Source organism: Pundamilia nyererei, unplaced genomic scaffold (assembly GCF_000239375.1).
Source record: "Pundamilia nyererei isolate P.nyererei 1_Seehausen unplaced genomic scaffold, PunNye1.0 scaffold00117, whole genome shotgun sequence".
Classification (NCBI taxonomy): Eukaryota; Metazoa; Chordata; class Actinopteri; order Cichliformes; family Cichlidae; genus Pundamilia; species Pundamilia nyererei.
The window spans coordinates 873,059-885,081 of NW_005187518.1; the positions used below are offsets into that span (position 1 = coordinate 873,059).

The 12,023-nt window shown below is 43.7% G+C and overlaps 2 protein-coding genes across 2 annotated transcripts in view; one reads left to right on the forward strand and one right to left on the reverse strand.

Annotated features, from left to right (window-relative positions):
• Positions 1 to 2,389: 2,389 nt before the first annotated feature.
• On the reverse strand, positions 2,390 to 9,140 carry LOC102209863 (ribonucleoside-diphosphate reductase large subunit). The gene is made up of 5 exons (XM_005742131.2): positions 9,079 to 9,140; positions 7,139 to 7,398; positions 3,705 to 5,686; positions 2,739 to 2,927; positions 2,390 to 2,650 (listed from the first exon to the last, which is right to left on the reverse strand). The coding sequence occupies exons 2-5, from the start codon at positions 7,155 to 7,157 to the stop codon at positions 2,459 to 2,461; spliced, it is 2,382 nt and encodes a 793-aa protein (XP_005742188.1). The 5' UTR covers positions 7,158 to 7,398; positions 9,079 to 9,140; the 3' UTR covers positions 2,390 to 2,458.
• A 24-nt stretch (positions 9,141 to 9,164) lies between these two features.
• Positions 9,165 to 12,023, forward strand: part of qpctla (glutaminyl-peptide cyclotransferase-like a) — an 8,145-nt gene continuing 5,286 nt past the window's right edge. The window contains exon 1 of the mRNA XM_005742134.2: positions 9,165 to 9,894. Coding sequence (XP_005742191.1) covers positions 9,673 to 9,894 — 222 coding nt within the window. The 5' untranslated portion in view covers positions 9,165 to 9,672. The remainder of the gene's footprint in view (positions 9,895 to 12,023) is intronic.

Below are 12,023 nucleotides of genomic sequence, written 5' to 3' on the forward strand. Positions count from 1 at the left end.
CGGCGGCGTCGTATCTCCCACACAGAGCAGCGTCCTCAGCAGTGCCCGATCATCTCAGACCTGAATGAAATGATGGTTGCTTTAACCTTAAGCGGGTCCTTTGTTTGGTTTTAGTTGCAGAATTTTGAGAGTTACACTTACCTGCTTTCTGGTGAAGAGCTTATTCTGAAGTGATGTGGTTGGCGTAGCCCCACATGAGCCCAGTTTTGACCATATTATTCTTTACGTTTTGGGGAATAAAGCATGCCGAATAAACTTTCATTTTTACCTTTTTTATTGGACGTACCAACTGCTGTAGCTGGATTACTGTAAAACTGGAGAAATGTTTAAAAATCAGCCAACTTCTCGCTCCTGGCAGCTCTCAGAAGAGCTGGTAGTTATGAGGTGATTCGATGGCTCACACACGTCATGTTATTTTTGCTTTTGTGAAATCAAATTGCTTCCATCACGTCGCTGTAACCTCTAGCCGACGTCCTTTAACAAACCTTGTGTTGTTTATGATTTCGTGTGTCGGGCAGCAGAGCGAGCCGGTTGTTGTTTTTGTGTTTTAAGACGTCACAAACTGAACTGGAGTGCATAAAGCAAGTGCAACAGCCTCACCAAGAAAGTAAATAAGTGTATTTTCTCAAAGTGTTCTCAAGTCTTCATGTATTTGTGATCCAGTGAAGCTCCGTCTCCGGCTGAGCGCGCTCACAGGAAACATGTACTGTACCTGAAAGCCCGTCACATCAGGACAGATGTGCTTGTTTGAGAGGACTTTTCTTGTGTTTTATACTGCGACAGTGCTCTCAAATGATACTGTGTACTGTATTTTTCATACAGAAACATATTTTTGAATGCTGGCAGTGAATAGACAGTACACCCCAACCCCCTCGCCCCTCCGCCCTGCTAAAACTGTACTGCACTCTCATCTCTCTGATAAAACAGGAGGTTTCTCTTTAACTGGATCTGTTTAAAGTTTCCACTCAGGTTCCTCAGGATGCTGTTAACGACACTCGACCGTTGGAGGGGGAGGGGGGGTTGATGATGACAGACGTCACCCTGCTGTCTGCACCGTTGTCCCTTTAAATGTTTTTGGGCAGCAGGATGTTTCAAATTGCTGGAAGAGCCAAATAAAACCTTTTTTTTTTTTTTTGTCACTGACCCCGGAGGATAACTAACGCCTTCTTCACCCCACCCCCGCTCCTCTCTCTCTCTGCAGCACCCGCTTTAAACCCACCGCCTCCTTCTCTGGGTTGTTGTCATCCCAGTTTTTCCTTTGTCATTTTTTGTCTTTAAGCAGCTTCAGTCGGGTTCCTGTTAGCAGGATGTCCTCCATCCACACAGCTCTGCAGGTGTAGCTGTGATTTTAGTGTCTTCAAGTCTTAATCTTTAGTTTGCTGATGTAAAAGGGGCAAGGTTGTTTTTGTTTTTTACATATATATATAAATCTTGTTATGTATAATTTTAAGCTATTTAAAGCATACACAAGGACCCCTATTGAACAAATCCAATAATGCATTATTACTGGTAATATTGTGCGACTAGTTATTCTCTTTGTTTTTTGTTGTTAATATTTTTATAATTTATTTTTGACATGTTGGTCACTGTTGCAGACAATAGTGAAGATGAGAGGGTACTGTGTTTTCTCTTCAATTCCTCCTTCCTTTACTTTTTCCTCAAGCCTCATTGTTCCTCTTTCCATCGATGTTTCCTGCATTCAGCAGGAATAACTGAAGCAAGGGTTTGGTTTTCCTTTTGGTTGTAATAACGTGTACATTTTAAAAGTGTAAATTATGTTTTCATTGTTTTATAAAAAAAATATATTAAAAATAAGTCAAAACATTTGCTGGTTTCTGGTCTTTGAGTTTTTGAGCTGCGGTTCAAAAATAACCTTTTAGTTTCAGATTTTAGAAAACGACTGTTACTCCTTACTCCTTGTAAGGAGTTAGTAAATTAATGCGTTTCACTTAAACTTGAAGCAGATTTTTGCTGCATGAACAGTACAATTGGGGAAAAAAATAAATCCTCGTGGCTTAAACTCCAATTAAGCTTTTTATGACCTAAAATTAATTTTAACTTACAGAAAGATATTTGGCGATTTCAGGTTCTTAACGGTGAGACTAGCAGGAATAAATAGTTTTTGGCTGGTTGATCCTGTCATTTGTATTTTTGCATGATCGCTCGTTCAAAATAATGCTGTTAACAGGAAAACTACACAGGAAAATATAAACATTTATTAATCATTAATAAATGCAAAGGAGCTTTGAATGAGTCAGAGTTCAAGCCTTATTTTAAATTGCATTTTATATCGTGCCAATTCAGCTTCTTTATAAGACCGTATAATAATACGGAAAAAAAAAGAACCCTAGCACTAGCAATTTAAAAAAATTCAAACATACAATTTGCAGAAAGTGCAAAAAGTTTTATTTTACAATACTGACAAGTAAACCTCTGAGTTTTAGCAGGTCGGAAACGTTTACGAGCCGCACATCAGGCACTCGTCCTTGTTCTCCAGAGAGCACACCATGGCCGCCGTGTTGCGCTCTTTGATCTCCTGCTCCGAGGACGTGGCCGGCTGTGCCTCCTTCAGCTTCTCCTTGTTCAGGGTGAACTGGATGGGGTTGGCGGCAGGCTTGGTCCTCAGGTAGTACATCCCAGTCTTCAGACCCTGCGGTGGGAGAAAGACGGAGTTATTTTAAACCCCAACATGTCTTCACGGTGAGGTTTCACTCCTCCTCGTGCAGCTCGACACTCACCTGCTTCCAGCCGTAGAAGTGCATGCTGGTCAGCTTGCCGTAGTTCGGCTCTGCTATGTGGATGTTCAGGGACTGGCTCTGGTCGATGTAGGCCCCACGGTCGGCGGCCATCTTGACTACAGTTTTCTGTGAGATCTCCCACACGGTTTTGTAGAGCTGCTTCAGATCATCTGGGATCTCATTGATGTTCTGTCAAAATTTTAAAAAATAATAATAATTAAAACTAAAGTTTCAGGTTCAAACACAAAGGAGTAAAAACAAGAAAAAAGACTTTTTTTTAAGCTTAAAACATCTTAAACTTCTCAGCTGATGGTATTTGGGACAGACCAGAATTTAGGGCTAATGTGATGCTTAAAACCATTTTCCATTCAATTTTATTTAAATAGCACCAAATCACAACAACACTCATGTCACAGTGCTTTATTTTGTAAGCTAACGACAACAATTGAGAGAAAACGCCAACAGATGACCTAGCAAGCACTGCGTGACAGTGGGGAGGAAAAACTCCCCTTTAACAGGAAGAAACAATTTGCTGTGGAAACGAAATAGTTACAAAAATAATTGGACCATTTCAGAATGTTAGACTGAGATGACTGATTTCCTTCTTCGTGTTTTCACAGATTGCTTTGGATCCTCTAAATATTTGACTGTTCAGTGATTTACTTTGTGGCACCTAATCGAAATTCGTTTTTTAATTGATGAACTAGAAGACTAATTATTCAAGATGAAAGAGGATGAAAAACAGCAAAGAGATGGAGTATTGCCTAATTTCATTATGCTTTTTTCCAAGAGTCTTGAAGCTTTAAATGTATATATTTAAAAGCAGTAAGTGGCATTTTATCTTTTCCTGTAAAGGAAATGTTTGGGAATCAATATTTTAGTCTACAGAATGAAGTTCACACCTAAGAAGCTGGAACCTAGAGATGTCTGTCATCTTTAATGGTTTTCCTTCCTGCTGATGATTACCTGGATGGAGCCATTGTTAGCGATCAGCTGGTTCTTCATCTCCTCATTCCACAGGCCCCTCTCTGTCAGGTCTTTGAGCAGGTGGGGGTTGACGATCTGAAACTCCCCCGAGAGCACCCGGCGGGTGTAGATGTTGCTTGTGTAGGCCTCGATGGACTCGTTGTTGCCCAGGATCTGGGCGGTGGAGGCCGTGGGCATTGGGGACAGCAGCAGGCTGTTCCTCACGCCATGTTTGGCGATCTTCTCCTTCAGCAGCTTCCAGTCCCACAGGTCCGTTGGCGTCTTCTCCCACATGTCGTACTGGAGAATGCCCTTACTCACCGGCGAGCCTTCATACGTCTCATAGGTGCCGAGCTCGGCGGCCAACTCGCAGCTCGCTTCCAAAGCGGCATAATACATAGTCTCAAAGATCTGGATGTTGAGCAGTTGAGCCTCGGGGCTTTCAAAGGGATAACGCATAAGGATGAAGGCATCAGCCAATCCCTGGACCCCGATTCCTATCGGCCTGTGCCGCATGTTCGACCTCCTGGCTTCTTCCACCGGGTAGTAGTTGATGTCGATAACCTTGTTCAAGTTCCTGACAATTACTTTGGTCACGGATGCCAATTTTTTAAAGTCATAAGTCCGCTCAGGGGTGACGTACATGTTGAGAGCGACAGAGGCCAGATTGCAAACCGCCACCTCGTCCTTGCTAGTGTACTCGACGATTTCCGTGCAGAGGTTGCTGCACTTGATGGTGCCCAGATTCTGCTGGTTGCTCTTCCTGTTGCAGGCATCTTTGTAGACCATGTACGGCGTCCCGGTTTCTGTCTGCGACTCGATGATTGCATACCAAAGCTGCTGAGCCTTCACCACACGCTTCACCCTCCCCTCCTTCTCATATCTGGTGTAGAGTTCTTCAAACTCCTCCCCCCAGCACTCATCCAGCCCGGGGCAGTCGGCCGGACACATCAGGGACCAGTCTTCGTTGTTCTCCACCCGCTTCATGAAGAGGTCAGGGATCCACAGGGCGTAGAACAGGTCCCTGGCTCGCTGCTCCTCCTTTCCCGTGTTCTTCTTCAGCTCCAGGAAGTCAAACACATCGAAGTGCCAGGGCTCCAGGTACATGGCGAAGGCGCCAGGTCTTTTGTTCCCCCCCTGATCAACATAACGCGCTGTGTTGTTGTAAACCCTCAACATTGGGACGAGCCCGTTGGAACAGCCGTTGGTGCCGGCGATGTAGCTCCCCGTGGATCTAATGCAGCTGACTGCCACGCCAATCCCTCCAGCTGATTTGGAGATGAGGGCGCAATGCTTCAGCGTGTCGTAGATCCCCTCGATGCTGTCATCCTTCATGGCGAGCAGGAAGCAGCTGGACAGCTGCGGCCTGTTGGTTCCAGCATTGAAGAGGGTCGGGGAGGCGTGGGTGAACCACTTCTCTGACAGCAGGTTGTAGGTCTCGATGACTGCTTCGATATCCGTCCCGTGGATTCCCACAGCCACCCTCATGAGCATGTGCTGCGGACGCTCAGCTACTTTGCCATTGATCTTTAGCAGGTAGGAGCGCTCCAGAGTCTTGAAGCCAAAGAAGTTGTAGGAGAAATCTCTGTCATAGATTATGGCCGAGTTAAGGCGGTCTTTGTTTGCAAGAACAATGTCGAGTGTGTCTTTCGAAATCATGGAGGAGTGGCGTTTGTTCAGGGGGTTGATGTAGTTGTACAGGTCCTCCATGACGTCGCTGAACACCTTCTTCGTCTCTTTGTGCAAGTTAGAGACGGCGATGCGTGCTGCGAGGATGGCGTAGTCGGGGTACTTGGTTGTGAGAGTGGCAGCGATCTCCGCCGCCAGCGTGTCGAGCTCCACAGTGGTGACGCCGCTGTACAAACCCTGGATGACCTTCATCGTGATCTGGGCTGGGTCCACAAACTCCATGTTGAGTCCGTAGCAAAGCTTCTGGATGCGAGATGTGATTTTGTCGAACATGACGCGCTCTTGGCGTCCATCTGAAAAATAGAGAAACGCGTTTTTACTTCAGTGTAAATTAGCGGGCAAAGCTCAGGAGGTAGTAGCTTCACTTTCGCTAGAGCAGAGCATGAAATATGAAGTGTTGAAGGAAACAATTGTACGTGCCTATGAACTGGTACCTGAGGCCTACAGGCAGAAATTTAGGAACCACAAGAGTCCAGCAGTCAAACATATGTGGAGTTTGCACATGAAAAAGGGGCTCTTTTTGATAAGTGGTGTGCTGCTAACAGAGTTGGTGATGATTATGAGTCTGCGCGAGTTAATGCTACTGGAGGATTTTAAAAAATTCATTACCTGAGAGAGTCATAATGTTCTTAAATGAACATACATGGCAAGTACGGCAGTATTGAACAACATCAGATTTCAGTCCTGGCCAGAAGAAATGTTTCAGAATTCTGCTGTAGGTCTTGTTAACTCCCAAATGTCCTGACCATGGATGGTCATGTGCTAAGGATACCTGGGTACGATAGGCAGTAGGTACAACCACCAAATTCAGGATTGGTTGCATTTTGTCAGCAGGTGGAACTTTGGCCTGAACCTTAGATCCAGAGATAAATGTGATCCCGTCACCAAAGGGATCTGACCTCATAAAGGAATCAACCAAGTCTGGGCCCTCATAACTACACAAGCTGGAAAAATGGCAGGCTGGTCTTGGGCTGAGTCAGAGTCCACAGCACCAATCACAGGACAGTTTATTTAAAAGGCAGAAAACTAAACCTGCTTGTTTCAGATAACAAAGGGCTACACTGAGGCTCAAAAAGGCATGAAGATGACAATCATATCTTTAGATGAAGCTCAACCCAAAAGTAAAGTTTCTTCCTATGATGCATTTCGTCTCTATTAATCGTTTTTCTTTGTGTTTTGTCATTAATCTTTTTTCTACACTCTTCTCTTGTTTAGTTGTTATTTTTTCCTCCCTCTGCTCCTTTTCCCTTCCTTCTCCCCTCATCCTCCAACCAGTCGATGGCTGCCCCTCCCTGAACCCTCCTAACAGGAAAAGAACAGATTTCTCTTCTTGATGATTGGGAGTTCTTTCTCCCAATCATCGCCAAGACCTGCTCAACACTGTAGGGTTTGAACATTACAGTTCAGATCAAACTCTGAACACACTGTCAAAACTACCTTCAAAGAGGAGGTGTTGTAAGGGTTTATAGATCTTCTTTATGACGTTACACTGCGAGGCTATAAAAACTTTTGGCGCCTCTTTTAAGACAAAGACTAAGTCCATATTGTCAAACTACAACCGACCCCACCACCATCACTTAAACACGTTTAACCTCCACGTCAGGGGGACGGTGCAGCACTAACCAGCTCCTCACTAGTACAGGTTAACCAGCCTGTCGCTAAATGATGTAACCCCACAGCAGACAGAATCACCGGTAACTCCACACGAAGCTAACCGAGGCCTGCTACAACATCGCAGCGCTCACCTCTTTTGATCACATGCATGTTGGCGGGCTCAGGCGTCTCTGTCTCAGAGGCGGGGGTGTGAGCAGCTCTCCAGGTACAGTCGAAGCTGTTCGCGGGATCACAGCGAGCTGCTGGACACTAACTCGCGGACTGCTCGCTGTAGAAGCGCGCGAAAGAGCCCCAGAAAACCCGCTCACCTCCTATTTGTACGGAATGCGTCACTACGGAAGTGAAGAGATGGACAGGCATCTCGGCCAATCAACATCGCGAGACTTCAAATCTGGCGGGACAGAGAAGTGTGTCATAACAGTGGGTCAAAACACACAAAAAAGCAACTTTTACAGTCAAAGTAAACTATCCTGTTAACAGGAAAATGTCACATGTATGTGTACATGAGGTGTATTTGTCTGAAAAGGTTAAAAATTCCCGAGTTAGTACAGAAAAAATGGTGTGTTTGGGGTTTATTGTACGTTTTCCGTTTGTATATATGTCTGTTTTGTTTTCAGAGGCAGGATTTTGGATCGTAAGAACACATATTATAGTGGTAATTTACAAAGAACCAAAGTATAAATAATAACTGCATGTCAAAGTATTATATTAGTGAATTACACGTTTCTGATGCATCAGTTTAAAAGGTTTGATTTAAACTTAAATCCTTAAAGAGTCAGAAGACTTAAAAATCCGGAGAAACTGTAATAAATAAAACATGTTTGCTTTGTCACAGCAAAGCACTGAAGTTTAATGTGCTGCAGAAGCAGTAGAAAATATACACTCAATGGCCACTTCATTGGGCACACCTACACCTGCACTAAGGCAGATGGAGTGAGGCTTCAGAGTGTAGTCAAGGCAGCACAGAAGATCATCGGCTGCCTTCTCCTCTCTCTGATGGACATTTATTCCTCCCACTGCCTCAACAGAGCAACAAACATCATCAAAGACAGTTCCCACCCTGGTTTCAACTTGTTCAACCTGCTTCCTCAGGGAAGCGCTACAGGTGCAATAGCACAAAGACCCACAGACTCAAGAACAGTTTCTTCCCAAAAGCCATAACCACCCTGAACTCACACATGCACTGATAAACACAGTTCACCCCCCATTCCAAGGATTTCCCTCTATAAACCATCACTGTGCAATAACCCAAACTGTATATACACAACACTATTTATTTACATATTGACTGATTTATTTAATTTTATCAGATTGTATATTTGCACATTTTATATTTTTTTTCTGTAAATACTGTCCATTTGTATATAGTGTTGCAATAACTGTGCAGCACTATATACATGTTTGCACTGAGTAGGAGATGCTCTGTATCTCATTGTATGTCTGTATTGTGACAATAAAGGCATTGTATTCAATTCTATTCAACGGCTTATTGCAAATATCTAATTAGTCAATCACATGCCACCAACTCACTGCATTTAGGCATGTAGTCATGATCAATACAACCTGCTGAAATTCAAATTGATGCAGAAGAGCATCTCTGCATGTGCAAGACGAACTACAGCAGCAGATGACTGTAGGTCTGTCTACACTAGCAGATGAATGTGCCACCCCCCAACAAAAGGAGGGTGCCACTCCTGTCAGCTAAAAACAGGAAGCTGAAGCTTAGTGATACATATAATCCCTGAGATATTTTAATATAAGAAAAAGAACTGCAATCCTAACTGTATGTCTCAGTTTTACACGTTACATGTTAAAGAAATGCTGCTGTAGCAAATGAAAGAAATCTGACTCTTTAGGCTTAAACTGTAAGTAGTGAGTGTATAAAATGACAGAAATCTATTACTTATTTACTTTGGTGGTAATGGCCACGGGGAATGTCTGTAAAACCTATGAAAATACAAATAAAAGTCCCAAATTAATGTTCTCCTTCAAATTTTCCAACACTTTCCAGGAAGCCGAATTGAAGTGCTTGGGTTAAGGGCAATCTGAAGGCAAGAACAAGAAGATGTACCTAACAAAGTGTTGTGTTGTTTACTGTAGTTCCTTTTGCGCTCCATAGGTGGCGATTACGTCTTTACCCCCCTACAGGCACCACAGAAGAAGAAGCAGTGCAGTTTTCAGTGGAGATGTCCCGTAAAGAGAAGGGGTTAAAATTAAACATTTTTAAAAGGAATAACGCGGCAGTGGAGTTATGATAAGCTTGCTTCGTTACTTCATTTTTGTAGTGTTTCTCTGATGTAGCTGTAAGTGGATTAAAACGAGTTTTACGACAGAAAGTGAGGCGTTACAGGCGGCAGTTTGTGTCTCTGTTGTAATTTATGATGGATTAAAAGCTCCTCTGAACATCTCCAACATGTCCGGCGTGTCTTCGAGCTGCGGGGCCGCTGCGTCTAGGAGCTGCGACCCCCGGAGTCCGCCGAGCTGCAGCTAATGATGGGCTGCCGCTGTGCTGCAGGAGGGCAGCGTGCTGTGTCGGATGTCCCCCTCGGCTTTGCTTCTCAACAGCCTCCACTTCCTGTGTGACTCTCTCTCCTCCGCTGTTCTGCAAAGCCGGTTGTGACACGTAGCTGTAAGGACCGCCAGGAGCGGCTCTGCGCGTTCAGTCATGTCCAGGTCCGGCCGGAGGTTCAAGCCGCTCCAGCAGAGCAGCGGGGGCGGCGGCTCGCTGCCCGGCTGTGACCGGGTCCGGATGCCCCGGGCCCGGGTGCTGCTGTTCTGCCTCCTCGGTGTTCTGGTGCTGGCGGTGGTCCTGGGAGTGTACCTGTCCAACGACACCGTCACCGGACATGTGAGCCGCGTGCCAGCGGTGGATCTGAGCAGAGACAGGGTAAGAGCTGCGACAGGAAACAAACTGAAGCTGTGCACACAGCAGGACTGATTTAATCCCCACAGACGGTCATTATGACACCTCACTGTAACCAGACCTGTTCAGTCACAGCTGTGCTACGGGTTACTTCAGACCAGTACTCCAGGATAACTTAGCTTTTATAAGAATAACTCAAATACAGCATCGCAGTCATTCCAAATCTAAATGATCAAGATCTTAATACGAAAAATCTGGCTAATAACAGCGGCTACTGTGGAGTGAGGCAATGCAAAGTTTGAATCTGGGTTTGCAGCAGTGGAGCTGAATCATATAGTGCTGCAGAGCATCTGTAATCACGCAGATGAGCCCATAGTCATTTTTACATAACTCGGATCATGCTGAAGTAATTACTGAGCTTAAATTGAATCATTGTCTGCTTATAATAACTTTAAAGTGTATCTGTGAGCAAGCTGATGTTGGCATACATGCAAAACAAATAAAGAGCCAAAGTCATTTTATATATGAGCTAAAAAAAATTCTTTTTTTTAACCAAAAATAGATTATTTTACTTTTATTTTAAATGAGCCAGGTAAAACATTAAAACAGCAGGAGCCACTGTAACTATTAGAAACACAATCACACAGATAGATGCAGAAGTGAACACAGCACCAGATTATATGTTAAAAACAACAACATCAAAAACCCAACTAACTTTCAGTCAAACTTGACACCTGAAATTCACTCAGAGCTCTGAAACAGTTTCAGTCTAACCTAAAAATGAATCTTTTTGAATAGAATTACAGAGGCACTGTTCATTTTTAATGGGCAAAAGACTCGAGCTGTGAAAACATAATAATAATTTAACTTGCAAGGCCAAACCGATGTAAAGTCAGGCGTGATTCATGACGAGTCAGCAGTTTGGTGGGATACTGACACTCTCAGTGCAGTGGCTGATATCAACATAAAAACAGCCAGCTGTAACATGTAGCATGTCGGGTGTGACATGCTTAATGATGATTTTCAGGACGTCTTTATTCATCAGTGAGTGCGTGTCCCGTGTAGTACATTGATACGTCTTATATTGCTTGACTTGTGACCATTGCAAGACAATGCTGATTCTGTGTAGCAGTGTATCACGTAGCACGTTTGTGAATCTAAGCCCTTTGAGAGGAGTCATGTGGCCAAGAGTAGCATTTTCTCTATCCTGTAATATTGACTGAAAATGAAAACTACTATTATGTACAGGCCTACTGCTGTTTCTTCTCCCTGCTGCTGCAGTCCTGACTGGGAGGCTCTCATATGAACAAATTTCACTGATCTCACTCTCACTGATTCATATTAAAGTCAATTTATTTCACTTAGAAGTTCTTGCACGGATCTGCCCTTCGCCAACGATCAGCAATGCTACAATTTTATATCCCACGCTCAGTTGACGGGCAGCAGTTCCAAGCACCAGACTTTGAGAAGTCGACATCTGTTGTGATTAAACGTGCTACATAAATAAACTGACGACCTGTCTATTTAGACGCTCGGCTCCATTAATAATGAGCGCCGCAGCAGCGCAGGTGTGCCACTGATCATGTTTCACTCTGCAGCTTTTACCTATCCTCATTTTACTTTACTCCTTAGTCATGGCAGTTTAGTTTGCGTTGCCCCAAATCAGAAATAAATTACAGATTCCTGCAAATAAAAAGGTGAACAGAGCTGCTCATAGCTTCTGATCAGCAGCCCAAACCCAAAGATGTTTAATTTACTTTCATATAACACAAACAAAATCATCTTACCTTCATGTTTATGATTTGGGATTTGAATGAAGCACAAAAAGAGCTGCAAGTTTTACAAACGTCACATATGCTCTTATGTTGTTAAGCACTTACAGCTGTGGCCAGAAGTTTATTCTGACTCATCACGGGCATGACTGTCATGGTAATTTTCAGCTTTTAATAATTTCTTTGAATTGTTTTTTTTAGCCGTGTTGAATGATTGTACTGCATACAACTTTTAATTAATTAAAAAACAAGAGTTGTGTGCACGAGCTCAAATATATACACACCCCATTGATATTTGGTTAAATGTCCCATAGCAAGTTGCACCTCGATCGGACCATCACAACACTTCTGGTTGGATTTTGGTAGATTATATTTAAATTG

Coding starts and splice junctions, on each gene's coding strand:
- LOC102209863 (XM_005742131.2), bottom strand. Junction 2,928..3,704: donor CTAACAATGGCTCCATCCAG/GTAATCATCAGC, acceptor AAATTTTGACAG/AACATCAATGAGATCCCAGA. Junction 2,651..2,738: donor ACTTCTACGGCTGGAAGCAG/GTGAGTGTCGAG, acceptor CTCCCACCGCAG/GGTCTGAAGACTGGGATGTA.